We start from the raw sequence: 21,305 nt of genomic DNA on the forward strand, positions 1-21,305 counted from the left end.
TTGGGTAATTGTACTGGTTAAACAAATAAGTCATAGAGTGTTATTAAGTGAGCTTTAGAGGTGTTTGATAGGCCAATTTTGGCACCTTTGGACAAAACCAAGCCAGCTGGTTCTGTCTTCGTGCTAAGCTAAGCTAGCAAATGTAGAGGTTGTCACTCTAGGCAAGACTGCTTGATAAGCTCAACTCCGACAATGTCAAACTGCTCCTGTAAAGATCTTATAGTTTTGGAGGATTTGACCTCTAAAACCAGACCTCAATGAGGGAGTTACAGCACCATGTAATGAGAGAAGCCCCTCTACAGCATTGGGGGTCTGGACAAGAAATGGCAAATGTGTTCTAAATTGTGTCTGTAGGTTTTGTTGATCACAGAAGACTTCTCTGTTTTCTTTACCTCAGTCTAGAGTAGCTGAATATGAACAGTCCAGCTAAACTTATGACCTTGCGTTATATTATATTAGGTCCCTGTAATAAGTGTTAATTATTAGGTAATAAGACCCTTATACGTCCTTACCAGATGCTTTTTAACATTAAATATATGTTAATCAGAATATATAAGTGCATAATAAATGTTTTATTAACATAAATAAGGCACTGTTCTCGCTTTGGATCCAGTAGCTGCAAAAAAGCATAATTAACTGTTAATAAGTGCATAGTTAATTTCCAATTACTGCATAATAAAGTATGTATTCATCTCAAGGAATTAGTTTGTAATGCTATTATAAACAATTAGAAGAAACGTATAAGGCTTTTATAACGCTCTTAAGCTGTCTATAAATTGTGTACAAGTTTCCTTTAATTGCTTATAAATGTCTTATAATCTTACAATAAACATGATTATAATCCTATTATAAACACTTATATATAGTCTTGTTAACATAAATTTAATGTTAATAAGCATCTTATAAGGACTTATAAGGGTCTTATTACCTATTAACTAACGCTTATTACAAGGACCTTAATATATAGTGTTACTGACCTTACTTATTAAGGTTTTGCTAGACTTTCTAGACATGAGGAACAGCCTGTTATCATAAGGCTGCATTCATCTCTTAAACCCTATAAAAGCTCTAAATGTTACTGGTTGAAACTGGTTGTTTCCTGTGGCTATTTGAAAAGACATGCATACTTTGCTAAAATATGATAATTATCTGCATAAATATCCACAAGTAGGTTCTGGGAGCAAGATAATCTAATGTAAAAGTAGAATCTCCTCCCTCAGATCTGCTGTGATTGATCACCTTTATATAGTTGAAATGCCATACCTCTGTTTTTTTGGATATAGTTTCTATGTTACCTGCTTCTTCTGAAGGCCAGAGAACATCTTCCAGTGTTCAATGCTTGACCTGCTTGTCTGTTTACCCTCTAAGCATTCCTGACCTGAACCGTATGTGTTATTTTAAGCACCTATGTGTGCACTCATCACTGACGCAGATGCACAGTCATGACAGTTGGCCTGTTTTTTGGCCTTTTTTCACAGTCATAGTTGCGCTGTGACCTTTTGTCTCGGCATGTAGTCTCTCTGTTCAACAGTCCACAGGGAGCCAATATTACAACTGTTTACATGTGATTCATATGGGAGATGCCAACGGGAGTACTGTTATTTTTATCACAGTTTTTTACTAAAGCTGTCAAGTTTTAGTCACCAGGACCTTCAGTCAGGAACGCTACACTTTATAGCTATATGAAGAAGCTTTATTTATGATAGAAGGTGTTGTGTAGAGCTGTTGTAGATCATTATTATATCATTAAAGTCTTAAGAGGGTTTCTTCTAATTTCCACCGCACTTATTTCTCCCCAAGTTCATAAGAAGCCTCTCCAAGAGATGGAAATTGCTGCCATTACCCACGGTGCCTTGTTAGGACTGGCTTACCTACATTCCCATAATATGATTCACAGGTGAGTCAGTTTATTTCCTCAATCCAAACATTTCCCAACAGGACTTGAGCAAAAACATGATAAGATGAGATGAGAGACGCTCGTGTTCTCCCTTTATTGCAGCGTTTACTCATTAAGCTGTAAAGGCTCACGTCTGTACTTAAGATTTATCCTTCTCAAATACAACTGTGAGGAGGCAACAACCCTCCTGTCTCACTGGTGTCCACAGTATTATCTTTATAGGGAAGACAAATATGTTTGGCATCCAACAATGGCGCCATATGAATCCTTTGACTGTTTATCATTGGTCTTATTGCAGAAATGTAACGACATCAATAACCTGTGACGTGTTTGTGAAATGGAGAAAAAAGCACAATGCATTAGAGATCATTGAAACTCATTTGGTTTGTCTTATCTGCGTCTGTGTGTTCTGACTCTCTCTGTCCGCCTCTCCCTGTCCAGAGATGTGAAAGCTGGTAACATCCTGCTGACTGAGCTGGGTCAGGTCAAACTGGCCGACTTTGGCTCTGCCTCCATTGCCTCACCTGCCAACTCCTTCGTGGGAACACCTTACTGGTCAGTATATTTGCATGACAAATCCATGTCACAGGGGATTAAACAGGACTACATGAACTTGATTTATATGTGGGTGTTTTTCTTTCTTCTCTTTTTTGTTTTGTAGAGAAATTGTATTTTGTAGTGCCTGAATTATTCAGGTCTTTTACTTTTGAATTTTGACACCTGAAGCTAGTCTCCATAAATTATAGGAATATTTGTTTGCTAAGTGCATGAGAAAATCAATGAGGGTTTCACTGTGAGAACAGGGTGGATCATCGATCCAGCCCGTGAGGTAACATACAAAACTTTTCCTCATTCATATCGTCTCTTTTTAACCCACCGCTGTTCTCAGGCAGTGACAGCACTTCCTCTTGCAGAAGCAACACAGTGTGCCAGTATCGTGGCTCATTCTGTAATAGCCCTGACATATCTGAAAGGAAGATTTAAACCCTTTGTCTTGCAGATGAAAAGACAGCTTGATTATGCAGCCATGTAACATATTCCATTTCCCAAAAGGACAATTTTATCAGCTTAATCTTAAAGTTATAAAAGAAAAAATACAGAGAAATCATCGGCTCAACATTAACCACCATAATATTCCCTCACACAGTTCATGCAACTTTTGTGTTGAATGAAAATGATCATATAAACAACTCGACCAGTGATGGACTCATCATCCCAAAAGCCAGCAGCACACACACTCTTTGTCACACTCCACGTTTAGAGAAACACACACACACATATATATTCCAAAAACTGAGCTGCTATCACAGCATACCAGAGTCTTTAAAAGCTCTGAGAGGCTTAGCAGATTATAACATTTTCATGGATTTTTCCCCATACTTAATAAACTCTGAGTGCATGTGTATGTGTGTGTGCATTTACATGTGCATCTCTCTGTCCTCAGGATGGCCCCAGAAGTGATCCTAGCCATGGACGAGGGCCAGTACGAGGGGAAAGTGGATATCTGGTCCCTGGGGATCACCTGTATTGAACTGGGTGAGAATACACCTATCTGCTGGTCGATGAAGGCATTTATAGGCCCAAACAGGCATTCAACAGAGACCATGTTATCTTATGTGTTACTGCATTCTTTTGGGACTTTGAATCTCCCTGCTTCAATAAGAAGCAGACATTTGTTGTGAAAACTTTGGCACTAAAACATCACTATTCTCTTTCTCCCCCATATTTTCTTATTTTAGCGGAGCGCAAACCGCCCTTGTTCAACATGAATGCCATGAGTGCCTTATATCACATCGCACAGAACGACTCTCCCACGCTACAGTCCAATGAGTGGTGAGTTGAAAACACACATCCTAAACGATAACAATCATCTTTGTGATTGTTTTTCAGCTATTTTTTAATCCTTTTAATTGGAAAAAACAGTCTGTGCAAATGCAAAATGTCAAAAATGATCATTTAATTTGACTTCAATCTTGTCTAAAACCAATAAAAAGCAAGTGAAACTGCTGGTAAAGTACTTTCAGTCAGCTGTGGATATTAAAGCTCAATCCGATCCGATCAGGGCTCAGTCAGGGTAAGACAGCCCTGTGTTAATCTGCACGACCTGTGATCCCTGCCACAGGCATTGTGCAAGGTCACACTTTAAGTCTCTTATGTAATTACCAGGGAAACCTCTACCATAGAAATAGTATGTAAAGAACACCGTTCCTGCCTGGCTGAAGGCGTACTTTAATGTGTGTAAACATCAAAACGAAGCATTTTGATTATTCTAATATTATTCTAGTGGTTAAAACTCACATATTGTGTGTTTGCCGTACTAACTAGGATGTTTCTTGCACACAGACTTTGTGTTCTAAATGTATTATGAGAAAGCAGCCTGCCTTATGCATTATTACATGCTGCTCTCAGCCTCACAGCTTATTATTGGAGATACTAATAGATTCTCTAGAGACTGTCCTTCCAGACATCAAAAAACTTAAAGCAATTAAATTTAGGCCAGCAGGTTTTAAACAGCTCTTTGCAGCAGCATCACACGAACAGTGCTGGAAGTACACCTTGTTTCAGTTACGACTAGTTGTGCTCCTGGATGTCATCATGAAATATGATATTTTTATCTTTAGTTTATCTCATATATAAAGAAACTATGTTAAAATGTTTATTTCTGCTAATAAAGATCGGCTGTGTCTGTTTACAGGCTTTTCATGTCAAGACTGATCAGTTCTGTTGCATTGTTAAAAAACGCAGTCATAACATCAGAGGTGTTTATTTTGTTTGGAGGACTCCCATTTAGGAGGATGAATTATTATATGAACTAGTTATGTTTAGAAAGATAGAGCGTCAATATATTCTCAATAGATCAGTCTACATGTACACTTAAAGTATCCCTTATGTTAGCTTGAAGATAGCTACTCTATCTACCCATGAATATAAATGATATAACATACTACTTACCTCATAAGTTATTTATATGCACATGTACTCAATATGACCTGAATTAAGTAGAATATGATGTGAACTTTGACTATGCATGGAAAAGGGTTAATATTAAGCTCTATAAATGTATTGATAAATAAGTTATCCAAACTTGAAAAAAAGAAATATAGGTAAAAAAGTACGAGCAGGGAATTAGCAGGTCAGCATTTCGCAGTTTCCCTGTCTCTGCAGCCGCGTCTCACACATTGCATGTGAGGTGTGATTCTCACAACGGAAATAAAACTCATCAAATATTTACACAATGTTTGACGTTCTCCTTATAATTGATCTTTTGTGTACTTGGTGCATGCTCTAACTGCTATGGTATGAAAGTGAAGTTTGCAGGCCGAGTCGTGTCAGTGCTCCTTGAAATATTCTGCAGGAATGCGTATCTTCTGCACAGCCAGGCGAGAAGCTGAATTTAGTTCTTTACCTGCCTCAGAGTACCCTGAAGGCATCAGTGGCCTTCCTGTGTCTTCCACCCAAGCGCTCAATTAAATAACACCACAAAGAGAGAACATACTGTTGGTTCTAACAAAGTCATTAGAAACCTGAGGCAGGAGAGGTCAGAGTTCAAGTCAGAAATAGCTGCCTATGACTGTGCTATGCTGTAAAATTAGCGTTTTTTTGTAGCTATAGAGTTAAGGCAAGCGACTGTGTGGGGCGGCGCAGGGTTGTAGAATTTTTGGAGGAGCTCCAGCGGCCTGAGGCGTCAGCAACATCCAGCCAGATGAGACTAGTAGAGACATTAGCTTCATAGTGCAACTTCAGCACACATACACAAGGACACACTGTACACACATTGGCGTGACATACTTGTACATTCATGGACCTTTGCTTACCACAGAGGACGCTAGATTTAGAGGAGAGGAGCTGGGAGGTAAAAAGGTGCGTCTGACCGCACAATGGCCCTGCATGTGCATATCGACTATTAAAATCTCATATAGAACCACAGATGCTTTATCCCAATGACCCATAGCAGCAACCCCAACACACACTGTTAGACATTCTGTGTTATCATGAGCATATTTTTAGATCAGAGTCAGTGGCACGGTGCTCCACAGCTCCAGTGGCCTATATTTTTATTGCTCCACATTTTTACATAATCCATATATGGTTCATATACGGGGCTATGGTTAGAGATTACATAGGATTGTTGTGGTTTAATTCATTGATATGGTAAACAAAGCACTACACAAGAGGAGATTACTCCCGTAAAGACATTAAACACAGCAGGTGTGGCTCAAAGCAGCATCTCATCACATTATTGCTGCTATTTTAGCTGACGTTAGTCTGATTTAAATATATTTGACTCAGAAAGGGAATCATTGACCTCCATCTCCCTGTCCTCTTTCCCCAGGTCTGACCCCTTCCGGAGCTTTGTCGACTACTGCCTACTGAAAATTCCTCAGGACAGACCCTCGTCAGGGGAGCTGCTACGAGTGAGTGGGCTTCCTTTGTAATCCCTCCAGCTGTGACCTCACTTCCTGTCTCAGTCACTCCCTGAGCCATGGGGATGAGTCATTACCGCCCACCCACGGCTCCCTAATACGCAGGAATATACACAGTGTCTTCCTCAAGAACCCCCGCTGAGAATGGCTCATTCAGTCTCTTTTTTTGTCTTCGCCGTAACTCCACTTCCTGTGCCTCGCCTTGCAGCAATGGTCTGTCTCGGTTTGTTTTTGCTGCTTTCACATCAGTCCTTTTGATTAGGTTAAATATGGGTTTTTAAATATTGATTCTGACCATTATATATGCAGTTATTCGGTTACTCTTTATGTTTGTTTTTTAAATAACAGGAAATTGGCAAAATAATAAGCATTTAGGAATTTCCTCATAGGTCTGACAAGTATTTGGGAGGGAATTTATGCCATTATTGACAGTTAGACTAAAAGTGATAATCTTGAAGATTTTGTCTGTCACTGTCTATCGCTGAATGAGGTAACACAGTGGCGATTGAGCCTATGGCCCACTGATGAAAGCCTCTGCATTTGCAGTATTACAGACTTGGTGTCTGTGGCGACTTTCGCTGACCAAATCATAAGCGGCGCCCAGTTAGTGACGCGTTTTCCATCACCCAGCAGTGGTTGGTCTGCCAGAGAGGGTAGGCGGAGCTAAGCAGCTGCTTTTCTGGTCTCTGCAAGTGTTGCGAGTGGCTGAACAAACAAAGAAAAGATCGATGACTACAGATACAACTTCAAAAATGGACAGTCTAACAAGGAAAGCGACCGTCAGCCAGGAAAATCTAGAGTTACAACCGGAGCCAACCTTGGACGTCACACATGAAACGCTGTCTGGATATCTAGGAAGTTGTGCTCCCACAATGACCTTTTATCGCCGTAGGTGACGCCAAAGAGAACGAAATCTCGAGATCTTCAAGATTATAACTATAACTATTATAATTAAACAAAGATGACAGGAAGTGAAGGAGAGAGAGAGAAAGGAGAGTACATGCAACAGAGGTCTCCAGCTGGGCATTAACCGAGGATTTAGGGTTCATGGTTGGTGCCTTAAGCTTCAGTTTAGGCCACAGAGTGCAACATTCTTTCCTTTTTGAGACAACTTTTTGACCAGTTTTACACCTGACATGGAAAATTTTGTTGTACCTTTCTGAAGTTTAAGCAAAAAAGCTCCTAAAAGTGGAACTTGTCATAAGAACTTTTTTTTTTAAAAACACTTTCTTTATTAGTTTTCCAATAAACAAACAATATATATGATAATGACAATAAAAACACACAGGAGACAATTAAACACTTCTATATCTAAGGTCAATAATGAACCTTAAACTTAAAATTTAGAAGTTGTTACCCTCCCTCAGTCACTCTTTACCGTCATTTTGGCACGTTGACCCATAAAATATTAGCTTAAAAATAAAAATCAACTGCGAGTTGGCTTTTATAAAACATTTCTTTGGCCGTGCTGCCCAAAGACCCAGTGAACTTACAAGTTAATCCGTGTATGTTCATTGTGTTTCCCTGTAATTGAGGAGTTTATCTTTTTGTTTGTCTGACCGACAGGTAATCCTATTGGCCTACTAAGAGTTTTACGTTCTAGCTGATCACCCTCAACAGTGCGGAAACAGGAGTTTTCACACCTGCCTCACCTTAGAGAGGATGCAGGGAAGTGCAAGGTTAGGTTGCTGTAGATACGGGCGTCTTGACTGTCAGCTTGATAGGATGGACGTTTGGACTGGAATTCATTCTTCCCAACACCCCTGACCCAAATCCTGTCCGAAAAACCATTAAAGAGGGATAAGTACCAAACAGACTTTGGATCAGTGTCGTAGGGGCTGCTTCATGGTGAAGAGCTCGGGGGGGTTGGGTGTTAGCTTATGATTAATACCCCACTTTCTCTTTAGACACACACACACACATGCAGACAAAAAATCACTCTTTCTTTTAGTGCACGCACACACAGAGACACACAGAAACACAGACACACGTCCCTCCAAGCTCTTTAAGGGGAAATCAGGTCACTAATCTGGTGGCCTTGAGCTATCAGTGTTCTGGCTTCAGGTTAGACACCATGTCTCCCTGTGTACCTCAGTCAAAGTGATAGTAATTATAAAATAACCCCTCAGTGACCTCATAGAAGTTCCCACCATTTGAGCAAAAATACTCTCTTGAACAGTTAAAAATGGCTCTAGGTTTAGTTTGTTTCTTTTTATCCCATAAATTAACCAAAGCAAACCACAGATATTTCAGTTTCCCAAAGCCAGGAGGATATGGTAGAATGTATTGTTTTCTAACACAAACAGTACAAATTACAATCATTTGGAACAGACGAGCAGCAAATCTTCACATTGGAGAAACTGAAAACAATGAATTTTTGGAATTGTCCATTATAAAGTTATTAGGGTTGATTTTGCAGTCCTTTTGCTTTCTGTCTAAGATTCATATGAGAAATTCAACGGCTCATCGTTCTTTATTATACAACTCTGTTGTTTTTTAGTTGACATCTCTGTCGTCATACAAACTTGGTGGAGGGTTGTAATGTTGCTCACTGTCGGCACTATATTGTGTAAGTATGTTGTTACCTAGTATAGCGAAGTTGCAGTTGAAAAAAGCTGCCTGTGGTTATTCAGCATACATGGGAGGGGCTCTGGAGCAGGCAATGAAATTTGGACTTAACTATAAAAATAACGGCTCTCACCTTCGACTCACTTCCCGTCGTTCGCACCAAAGAGCCGTTCAAAATAATCGGATCGTTGGCAAACGTCACAACACTAGTTGAAGCAGCTAGCTTGGCTGTCCCCAAAGGTAAAAATCTGCATGTACAAGCTCTGTGTAACACCGCAAATGTTGTTCTTACACTTTGCCTTTTATAGAGATGAAACAAAATGAGATATAATGTGTCAGATTGTGTCCTTTAGAGGTGCTGGTAGGTGGAGTATGCTCCCAGTCTTCCTGCTAAGATATGCTCACTGGCTGCTCTAACTGTGTAAGTGTAAAGATATCAGAGTGATATCGTCTAACTCTCCGCAAGAAAAAGATGAAGAATATTCCTCTAAATGTTGCTGTCTGGGGATTTTTGCTTCTGCTACTGTAGCCTAATTGCAGTAGAAGTAAACGAGATGGACGAAAGCAAAATGGGTGCACCAAAAAAATAATTTAAAATCACAAATTCATTAGACCTAATGGGGTAAAATCTCTGAGGATAGATGAGTTCCTCTGGCCACAGTGTATGCACAGAAAAGGGGGTGAAGATGCTGTGATAATGTTGTCGCTTCTTCTCACCACCAACCTTTTAATGAGGAAGAATCCTGCTGATGGGACGGGGGTGGCCAACCACCCACACTCTGGTGTAGGTCCGTCAGAAAGCGGGACAAATCACTCTCATCTCTATTTTCAGAGCGTGATGTCATTCCCCCGTGTCCTGACTAACCCATTACACCAGCATCTGTCACATGGACAGGAAGGTGTTCAGAGAAAGAGAGCTGGAGACCTAAAAATAAACTTCTTTTTTTTCGTTTTTTTACACAGTATGTATATTTCAGTCCTGTACCCGGAGCTTGCATACATTTCAACCATTTGAGCACACGATATTTTATGAATGAGAGTGACTAAGAGGACGTGTGGTGGAGTGGGAGGAGGCGCAGGAGAGAGAAGATGCTGTGTTTTTGGTTTATTTTTATTTTCATCATGATGTCAGAACAGTTAATTACCAAAAAAGTGCATAAAGAACACGTCACCACCTGATTCTTACCTGACCTCCACCAGCTTCCCCCATCCAGTCTGACCTGCTTGTTATGTAACACCAAATAAATAATTGCATGAATGCATAATGCCCCAACCTCTGACAAATTACACTTCCATAAAATTACAGAAAGGTTAATACCTTACAGCAGAATAGCTCAACACTTTGATATTTAATATAGATTACTTTTACTGGTCTCATTAGTTTAGTGTGAAACTGTGAAGAAAATACCGTAAATAATCATGATTTTTATAAAGAAAATGATGTCCTACATATTATTAAATTATAAGCTTTCCCTTAAATCAATTCTTCTGTCCATGCAGATTTATGTTTTTAAGCCTTCGAGGTAACCAAAAAAAATTCTGACTGAAACCCCTCTATTAATAATCATCACATTACTCCATGCTTGTTTTTGTTTCTTTATGTTGGCTATAATTAACTTGGTGCCAAGGCAAATGCAGTGAAGACATTATTTATTGAAATGAAAAGGATTATGAGTGTTTTTGAAAATCAATTTTATGGACAATCTTACACAGATCCCGTGTGTTCAGAGCACTACAGGATGAAGAGTGCTGGGGCTTCCAGGACCGGCTGAGCAACCTACCGGCGCCCTCTAGTGACAGACACAGCTGTGTGTTCACTGAAATAATGCACTGGAAGAAAGCAATGCAGTGTTAAATTGTAGAATTAGATATAATAACACGATCTTTTAAGAAAAACAAAACTCTGCTTAAAAGCTTTAAGGTCATTCAGATGTTTGTTTTTTACTGAGAATTCACTTATTTTATATGATTTAAATTTCCTGCATCATCCAGCAAATGTGACATTTTATTTCCCAAATAAATGTTTATTGTTTCCTTTTTTTTTTTTTATTTATAGGACACATTGATTTAAAATCAAGTAGTATTTTTAGAAAACATTTGGCACGAATCTCAAATCAACTGTTCTCACCTTAGGACCCACCACCACCTCCTGACATATAATAATGACATATCACGACCCAAATTTCTGAACATTATAACCACTTCAACCACTTATTAAATAAAAATTGGACCTGAGACAGAACGAAACATCGCCGTATGTCAGCATCACAAAACACAACGGTATAACAGTCGAGCAAAATGAGCAGCAGGTGGCATTGTGAGGAGAACTATCCCCTCTACAATGCATTCAGATAACAGCCTTTTTTCAACATAAATAAATGTAATGTAAATGTAACTGTAGCTGTCCTAATTAGTGAATGCATGGAGTGTGAATAAGCTAAACTCCTACTGCATGCACGTCATGGGAAACTCATGTCCTTCAAAATAAAAGCGCAGCGTAGACTTTTTGCCACAACTTTCTTTTTTTCAAGCACACGTCTGCGATCCCAATGAAAACAGCTCTGCGACCCACATTTGGGTCCTGACCCACCAGTTGAGAACCACAGTACTAGAACATATGGACAAATAAGAAAGTCATCTTCCACTTTACAATTTAGCTATTTGATGAAAAAAAATTAATGGCTGAAGTTGAATTAAATCAGATTTCTGTATAACAAACTGTAACCAATTCTTCCCTCCTTTTATGCCTATTCAAATAACCTTTGACCCCAACTAATGCACTCTTTTTGTTCCTCTCCTTCTCTCTCCAGCATGATTTTGTGCGTCGGGAACGATCGCCGCGCATTCTCATCGACCTCATCCAGAGGACCAAGGATGCGGTGCGTGAGCTGGACAATCTGCAGTATCGCAAGATGAAGAAGATCCTCTACCAGGAGAAACACAACGGGCCCATGGGAGAGAGCCAGGAGGAGGAGGAGGTGGGAGCAAAAGGGAGAGGGCAGATTGATGGGTTAATGTAAACAATATGGGGATATAAAACAGAAACTAGAATTATAGTTTGAGTGAGGTCACGCTTAAAGCAGGTGCGCGGACAACAAGGAGCTAAAAACATAAAACCAGATGAGGAAGAAGTATAACAAGAAAAGTCCACATATGTATAAAAAGAAAAGCCAACCGAGACAATAGTAGGTAAAATACAGATGAATAATAACCAGGTAGCCTACTATAAAGTAATAATCCACAGAGAAGGCAGGCAAATACACCAGTTTAGGTCTGCAGCTAACAATATCTTTTATTATGGATTAATTAAATAGTTTTTGGGGCTATTAAATATGTAAAAAACATTGATTAATGCCAATCACAATTTTCTAGAACGATAGTCTTCAAATTTCTTTTTCAGTCCCATCCTCTAAGATGTTCACTTCATTATGATAATAAAAAGAGAAAATCCGGGGCTTGAAATAAAAGGTTGTAGTCACTTTTAGAGTATAATCTTTCATAATTCTATAATCATAATTAAACAGTATAATCTCTCCTGCAGTGTATGCATCTCTTATTGTAATTTAGCACTTGTACACTGCAGAGAGCAAGTTTTTCACTTTATGTCAGCTAACATGTAGGTAAATCCAGATTCACAGCAGTAAGAGTGAGGACAGAATAGTTAATCTGAAGGGTTGTTAATTAACTTAATTCTCAAAATCAGAGGAACCAGATGTCATGTTTGTGCCCAAAGTGGCCGTCAGAACTGCAGTTTTTTTCAGTTCTAATAATGTTAGATAGAGCACAGAAATAAATGTGACGGCTGCTCACAGCAGTTCCCGCGCTTGGACGTCACAACAAGCTGAAGTCTTTCTCCTACAGCCACAGCGGTCTGACATTGAGATGAAATGTCCCTTAGTTGACCCGGCCCTGAGGCAGCATGAGCAGGCATGGACAGCCAGCAGCCACAGCAGCAGTGTCATCCTACACCACAGGAAGCAGCTCAGAGCAGCTCCCAGACTTAACTGCAATAAGACGCAGCTGCAGGCTTCACTGAGAAAACCTGCAGTCCCAAACCTCGTTTTCTGGTTTCAGGGGAAGATGCAGAGGCTGATTACAACATCCCAATACGGTCTGTTACCGCAGACTTAACTGAATTGTCTGCTGCACCTTAACGCTGTGCAGTTTGATTACCCTTATCTATCATGTAAACACACACTGGCCTTCTAATGAGAGGGCATCTCAGGTGACAGATATGCACATAAAAATTGACATAAGTGAATGATACAAACACGTAATCATCAGAACAATTTGAACTTAATTGGCAATTTAGCATTAATTTGATTCTAATATAATCTAGAGGTCATTAGTTCTTTGCCCTGTACTGAGGTGACTGCGTTTAATGAATTTAGCAAGGCCTGGGATGAAAGACAAGAGAATATGTGTGTGTATTTTCATCTGTTTATAATTCCTCCTCAGTGTTTATTTGTGTTATATGTGTGTGTGTGTGTGTGTGTTCTTGCAGGACAGCGAGGCAGCCAGCTGTAAGATGAACAGCCTGGGCAGTAACCACTCCATCCCCAGCACCTCGGTCAGCACGGGCAGCCAGAGCAGCAGCGTGAACAGCATACAGGAGGTGCTGGAAGACAGCTGCTCCGACATGACCATGATGCACCCGCAGGACTACAGCAGCACCCTGGAGTCGTCCCCACACACCAAGAAGGTAAAAAGTCAGGGGTGAAGGTTGGAGTTGTTGGGACGTAGGTGGTGGTGATGGATCAAAGGTCACAACGTACAAAAACACAAGCTGGAGAGCAGTGAGAGCAGTGAGAGCAGAGCTCAGCCGGAGATGGGATGATGTACAGGACATCATCTGTCATGTTTCCAAAGTGTTCATCTAAAAGTATTTTAAACTGGAACACTGTTGGTAATATAAAAGTGGAACTTATTTTGTCATAAATCTTTTATTTTAAGACTATTTCATCCTCTCTGCTTACATTTGTTTCAAAACTCCCAAATAGAAGCAAATGAGGTTAAGCAGGGATGCCACAGTACAAAAATAATTCCTACCACTTAAAAACAACACTTATTTTAACGATTACATCAGAAACTCCCAAACAAAAATATGTTTTTTATTCACAATGTTTCTGCACCGTCTCTGGAAATTGGAGAAATATCGCCTAGATGAGATGTCCGTCTGAAACAAAGACAAACAAATATTCACAAGCGACAGTAAATCCTCCCAGGTGGAGCAACCTAATTACAGACTAAGACGTTTTTTTCCTTTTACAATAATAGTCCTTATTTGATTTCATTCTTGAAAGGACATTTAGGTTTCCCTCATTTCAAACGCCGTGGAGATTACAGGCACATTAAAACAGCAAAAAGAACAAATACATTTTAACAATAGAGCACTAAATATCAATTAAAACAGTTACAATTTGACACAGGGGCTCGAAATCAAAGTCCTCAACTCTGCAAGAGAGGGAAGAACTTTAATCTTTAGAGTGCGTTGGAGGGCAATCCATGAGCGAGGGGCATCAGTGGAAAATGCTGATTTACCAAGTTCAGTGCAAGCTCGAGGGACTCTAAGAACGAGCCAATCAGTAGGACGAGTCACTTGGGTTTCCGAAATTCCAACCCAACAAGTTTGTAATGTAAGGAGGCATTACCAATAAGGGTCTTGAAAACATACAAATACCAGTGTTTTTGCGCCTCTCCGTAAGAGAAGGCCAACCAACCTTCTCATAAGGGACACGATGCTGTGTTCCATATCTAACACCAGTTATGGATCTTAGAGCAGAGTGATAGACAGAGTTGAGGAGCTTAAGAGTTGAATCTGCAGCATCACTGTAATCCATAACTGAAAGGAACACTGCTTCAACACTACTAGATAGAGGAAAATTGGATTTGTTTCTGGCTGCAGAGAACAGCATGAACTTTGTTTTACTCACATTAAAGGTATAATCTCAAACTTTTTCATTTAAATAAATGTCTTTTAAGTCTCTATCTATCACCGAATGAGTGTACACAATGGTGATTGAGCCTATGGCCCACTGATGAAAGCCTTTGCATTTGCAGTATATCATATTTTTATGGACTGGGTGTCTGTGGCGACAAAATCACAAGCGGCACCCAGTTAGTGATGCATTTTCCATCACCCAGCAGTGGTTGGTCTGCCAGAGAGGGTAGGTGGAGCTAAGTGAATGCACTTCCGGTTTCTGTAAACATTGCGAGTAAACAGTAATCTACTATGGCTGAACAAACAAAGAAAAGATGGATGACTACAGATACAACTTCAACAATAAGAGAAAATCCAAAGAAAAAGAAACAAATTGGACGCTCAGATGAAGGCAAACAGTCTGAAGAGGAAAGAGACCGTCAGCGAGGAAAATCAAGCATTCCAATCATGACAAAGGGAGCCAGCCGTAGACGTTGGGAAGTGTGCTCCTTTAATTACAGATTATTGTCAGTGGGTGGCGATCAAGAGCATGAAACTGAAACATTTGAGATTGTATGTTTAAGTAGCAGTTGAAGGTTGATAAGTTCTTGACAGCTATTTGGACAGAATCCACAGTACAATACACAATAGTGTCATCCGCTTAAAGATGGGCATGACAACCGTTCAGAAGGGAGACAATGTCATTGATATAAACAGTGAAGAGCACTGGGCCCAAAATTGAACCTTGTGGCACACCTCTACTGATTAATAAAAAGTCAGATTTTGAATGACCTGACTTTGACACATCGATGCCTCTCAAACAAGTAATCCTGAAACCAAGCGCTGCCACTAATATCTAACCCTATACTAATTAATTTCTTTAAGAGTAGATGGTGATCTACGATTTGCTCAGGTTGTTCTCTTTCGGTAGAATAAACTTTTCCCAAAATGCCTTGTACCTGGATTTCTAAGAGCAGTAGTCCTACGTGAGTACATTAAAAGACAGCAGGCCCTATCAACTAACTCCATGCGACTTGTACAATCACTTCCTCTCTGTTGTAATAACTGTACACTCCAAAATAGAAAAGGACAAATGGCTGCGTGCAAACATCCTCTGGATTTCTCTAACTGATTTATAAGTGTATGCGTAATCCCCCCTCCTCCGAACCCTCTTTGAAACCATGGAAACCATCGACACAGCCCTCACTGTTTGGCAGATCGCTTCAAGTTCATCACCGACACCGTTCACACTCGGAGAACAAAGGCTGTGTACACATGTCGACAAGAGGCACACACTCCCTGCCATTTCCCAGCGTTCAGCTCTCTCATCCAACACACACACACACACGCACACACACATCGAGCACACAGGTTAACACAATGACCGACATTCTCACTGAATACCTCATATGACTTTAGAATCAATGAGGAGAGGGCTGTCACTGCTCTATCATTCTCTTTCTTCATCCGCTCTTTGTATTTTGACAGTGACTGAATAAGGATGTCACTTTATGAACAGACAGACAATGTGTTGTTTCAAGTTCAGGGGCTGAGCTGAGAACAAATGAGAGTGACACGCTGTTTTCACATGCTGATGAAGTTCCCTCCGCACATGAATAAACTCTTTGGTCCCCAGCCTAAAACGGAGGATTTGAGTGTTGACATTTCATCATGTTTTTAGAGGTTACAGTTGACACAGTTTTAGCAAATGCTGAAGATTCCTTTTGAAATGGAAATGTCCTAAGATTCAAATCAATGGGGAATTTTCTTATTTAAAAATTCACTGAAAGATGGTGAAGTGTTTAAACACTGGCACATTTTTAGTGAGTTAAAATCTGTGAAACGTCCTGCAGCACAGCACAGTTTTCACATACATTTTTTTTTACACCTTCGTCACTTCATTTGTTCTTGTTCAGTCAATGACTTCTACATCATGACTTTGCATTTTATTAATGCTGTCTGCATGTGTTTGTTTCACACAGGACCATCAGCACAACTGGGATGATGGGATCCACCGAGATCACCGATCTGGGCTGAGGCCGGCCTCCTCCGACAAGAGCAGCCAGGCCCAGAACTACAAGAACCAGGGCCGCTTTGCCACAATAAAATCAGCCTCACTGGTAGGTTCAACAACAGTCTATCCTCTTTTCTTCTGTTATTTTGTCTTTTTGAGCTCCAAAAACATACGCCTTAAGGGTTCCAGGATCAATTATTTGTGGAACATTCACCTGAAAAGTGCTTTGAAAACCGAAAAATAGAAGAAGTACTTTCTGCAGAAGCCAAAATCTTTCTCAGAGTGTTGTGTTTACAGCAGAGCAGCGTACGAGGGCACAGAGAGGGCAGGCTTTTGTTTCTCTGTTTTAAAATCTGTCTGAGAATGTGCCAGTTTAAAGTCGAGTCTGGGTGTGATTTACTGTAACGTGTCAATGCCAAGAAACGTGATGTGGATCCACGTTCTAACTAACGGATGTTTTTCAGCGCCGTATAAAAACAGGACTGTCTTTCCTTCTTGGACTCTCCTTTGCAAAAATCTTTATTATTTTCCTTCCCCGGTCGTCAATCTTTTGGTCTTCCCCTCTTCCTTTCGTACCTTTGTATCTGCTCTCCAGTTTCAGCCCCGTCTGCTGTCTTACCTCTCATTTACTGTGTTCTCCTCTTGTACCACGCTTCACGTTACACCTTCCCTCCCTCCGCCCCCTCTCCTTTATTTCCTCCTCTCCTGCACTTGATCATACATCATGTTCACATCTTACTCAATATTCTGTGTTGAAGGGGGTGGACCTCTCTCTCTCTCTTCCTCCTTGTCTCTCTTTCACACTCTCCCTCCCCGTCTGTTGTCATAGAAACCGGCTCTAGTAACTAGTAAGTAGTTGTGGTGTCGGGTGTGTAAGTGTTTGCGAGTGTGTGCGTGTTTACCCATCTGTGACCCATTGGTTTTAATTGTGAGTTCCTCCTGCTGTCAGGTCTTAAACCCGACATCAGAGAACATAAGAAGACGCGTGTGTTCGTCTGTGTCCTGATAGTGTCTTTGAAAATAGTAGTTGTAGTTGAGTAGTTGAGTAGAGACGCTCATGTCAAAGCAGGACACATGCCTTAGCTATAAAAAGGTTGACACAGCATCGCTCGCCGTACAGATTCATCATCTGTCTTTATTCGAATGCTCCTGTCTCTTTCTTGACTGTGAATGCGAGTGCCTAGCTTTAGCAGAACAGGCTAACACCTTGGTCTGCAGATGCTAGCACAGACCGTGTTTGCACCGTGGGGGTTCAATCCCTGACTGCTACAGTCACATGTCAAAGTGTCCTTGAACCCCAAATTGCTCCCGGTGGCCTAGCCATCGGATACGAATGGGCATAGATCATTAACTCTCAGATGTACGTCGCTTTGGTTCAAAATCATCTGCTAAACGAAATTGTAACATGGTAACATTGTTACACTGTTTGATGTCCAAGCTAATGCTACAAGCTAACCCTGATAAAGTTCTTCCAAACTTTTATGTTTTCTCTTCTAAAGCTAGCTACGCCAAGTTTCCTTAACTTGATAAAAAAACAAACCTAGCTAGCTGGACAAATTTAAATAATTTACACCTCTTTTTTCTTTGAATCCCCATACAAACCAAACCACAACTTAAGCTTTATCTGACTGTTGCGTCACCTCATGTCACCTGTATCTGGGCTAAGTAGTTTAAATAGAACGTAGCACAAATACTACACCCATTGTTCAACTAGCACAAACTTTCTGCGCCTGCAGGAGGGAAAATAACTCTACATAGCCGCATTTTTCATTAAATTGGGAAACCAGATTATTTTTATTCCACTCACTCACCACTCAGACAGTTTGGTAATATATCCATATCAAGAATATGTCTGCTAAAAGAGTGCATGTGGCACTAGCTGTCAGACCAGAGGAAAGGACAAGTGGTTTGCGTAAGTTCCTCGCTTCTGTTTCTCTTCTTGTGCACTGATTCACTTAGCTGAACAGCCCATCAGAGTGGTTTCTCTCACCGAAAGGCTCGGCTGCTGATTTAACTTCCACAATCAGCTCAAATGCCAGAGACAGGGGCCATCTAGGGCCGCAGACTTATAAGGACGGTCCGACGGTGTGTCAGGGCCATTACACAAGTAATTTGTTCATGTTATCAGAAGACAGGTCACAGGACAGGTAACCTTACATTTAGGGACAATTGTTCTTGTGCAAAAAAGGAATATACCCTGCGTCCTCTACTCACATACATTGAATTTAATAATGGATAAAGACTCTGTCTTAATTGCTTGTCCAATCAGTTATCTGTTTGTTCTAAGAATCACTCAAACATCAAAGAAATGTTTTCAGCACAAACAAGAGCCTGTGCTTCCTGTTAGCTGCTGTGGATTAAAGTCAAGCTGAAAGCCTCAGATGTAAGCAGCTGAGGTGGCACAGACTGTGTCGGCAGCTCTGAGTGTCTGCCTGTCTCGAAAAGAGGCAGCATCGTGTAAACCTCAGTATCTGTGTCGTGTGATAGCGCCAGTCCTGCCAGCCGCCGGCGCTGAGAAAGATGACATCATCTTTTTCTGCCGAGCGCAGACGTCCTCAGATTGGCCTCGACTCGCTGAGACTGGAATCAGCAGGTAGACAAAGGGAGAGGGGGGAAGAGAAGAACGGGGGTTCCAGATGGAGAGGGGAGATGAATCGGCAGACAGGAGAGAAAGAGAGGAAGACGGAGAGCAAGAAAAGAGAGAAATAAACAAGAAGAAAGGATTTATAAAAGTGGCATCAAAAACATACATCCATTAATCAGTAAAATCCTCAAATACACAAGTGTGCAAATTCCTCAGTGAGAAATGTATGTTGAACAAAATGAGCTCTTATTTCCAAAAGACAAAGGAGGAAATCACAGTGATGGAGGGAGATTTAAAGAGATTAAAGGCTGAAAGAAATGAGAAACGATGGTGGCTTTAGAAGGTTAAGACGTGATGGAGGACACAGACGACAGATATCGGGGGGATGAGAGGGACAGATAAGCAACCAGAGGAGAGACAAAAGAGCAGCGCAGATTAAAATCTGGACTAAGAAAGAAGGACAAGCCGGGGGAGAGAGAGAGGAAAAAGAGGGTGATGAGCTTTGTCTCCCAGAGGTGCCATGAAGCGTGGAGTCCGATCTAATGTAGGGATTGAAAAACACGGAGAGGGAAGGAGAGGAAGGAAAAGGAGAGATGAGGTGGAGAGGGAAAGAAAAGACGAGAGATTATCAGGGGAAAAGGAAGGAGAGGGAGAAGGATGGGTGCAAAGCGAGAGCGAATGTGGGACATAAGAAGCGTGTGAGAGGGAGGGCAGGGGTTATTATAGGTCAGATGAAGTAACTGACTGAAGCGTGAGGCTGTGTGAGAGACGACCTCTTCTGCCGCTGGATTCGTTTGCAGCTCTTTTGTAACCTGACAGCCTGTAAACCTATCAGCACGTCGACAACAGAGCTGCAGATCACAGTCAAGTATAAGACGCATCGCAACATGCACCTTACATCACCCTGAGCCAGCTGTTTTTGGCAACACTTAAAGCTTAAAACTCATTATTGGTGCGTGCTGTACAGTTATTTAGTTAGAAGGTTTAAATGTCAGAGGTTGTGGTTAAACAAGATGCACCTCTTTTGCATTTGCTCCCCTTATGAGGTCCGAACAGACGTATGAGAGTACAGAGCCCCCTCATTTGTGCCTGTGCAGGAAAACAGGGCAATAAATGAGGGTCTGTAGAGGCTTTTTGCTTCCCCTCTTTGGCCAGATGACTTCACCATATGTTCCTATACATCTGTAGCAACATTCAAAGCCCAGTCATGTCTTCCTCGTCTATCTCACACAGCTGACACAGAGCCAGATCAGGCTTAAGGAAGAACATGACAGTGCTGCAAGTCTTATTCTTCCTTCATGTCACAATGAATAAAAGAGCCGCTCACTTGTATTATTTTTCTCAATTTTGCTTTTTCACTTAATTTATCTCCTGACATGAAATGTTTCAGTGTCCTGCAGAGCATCGTGGATCTTCAGCAAATTGAATTATTTCTTTTCAAAACAGAATTCAGTCAGGAAAACATCCTTGACCTGCTCTATCAAAGCCTTTTTACTAAAATCAGTGAAAAAAATAAAGAAAGGAACGAGCTCCACTCTTTTCTCAAATTTGTCAGCAGGGGCACTTATGTTTTTTTTAATCTCTATTTTTCTTTTCTGGGCATTTCTAACTCTTTTCAGACGCTTCATGATAAGGTGTCTTTAAAGGTTGTGTTGGCCTTGATCGAGGTGCAGCGCTACGGTCAATTTATATTCATTGACACGAGACACCCGGTGAACACACAGAGCTTAAACTGTCTTCGCGTCTAAGTGCACCGTCGCTGGTAATTTAATACAAACAAAATGCAGGAGGACAATCTGTGAGCGCTCCCGCTTCGTATTCATTATCGCACAAATCAGCCGCATCAACCTCCAGCTGAATTTCATCATGCCCGCGCAGTAAACAATTTCTTCCACCTT

At 40.9% G+C, this 21,305-nt stretch overlaps 1 protein-coding gene across 2 annotated transcripts in view; it reads left to right on the forward strand.

Annotated features, from left to right (window-relative positions):
* The window catches only part of taok3a (TAO kinase 3a), a 77,783-nt gene that overhangs the window by 44,789 nt on the left and 11,689 nt on the right, over positions 1-21,305 (forward strand). For both annotated transcript variants that reach the window (XM_069682831.1, XM_069682832.1), the window contains exons 7-14: positions 1,801-1,897; positions 2,339-2,452; positions 3,342-3,433; positions 3,637-3,730; positions 6,231-6,312; positions 11,700-11,867; positions 13,394-13,591; positions 16,792-16,929. In XM_069682831.1, coding sequence (XP_069538932.1) covers positions 1,801-1,897; positions 2,339-2,452; positions 3,342-3,433; positions 3,637-3,730; positions 6,231-6,312; positions 11,700-11,867; positions 13,394-13,591; positions 16,792-16,929 — 983 coding nt within the window. The remainder of the gene's footprint in view (positions 1-1,800; positions 1,898-2,338; positions 2,453-3,341; positions 3,434-3,636; positions 3,731-6,230; positions 6,313-11,699; positions 11,868-13,393; positions 13,592-16,791; positions 16,930-21,305) is intronic.

This window comes from Semicossyphus pulcher, unplaced genomic scaffold (genome assembly GCF_022749685.1).
Source record: "Semicossyphus pulcher isolate SPU_LCO1_2020_fin unplaced genomic scaffold, fSemPul1.0.p SCAF_6, whole genome shotgun sequence".
NCBI classification, from domain to species: domain Eukaryota; kingdom Metazoa; phylum Chordata; class Actinopteri; order Labriformes; family Labridae; genus Semicossyphus; species Semicossyphus pulcher.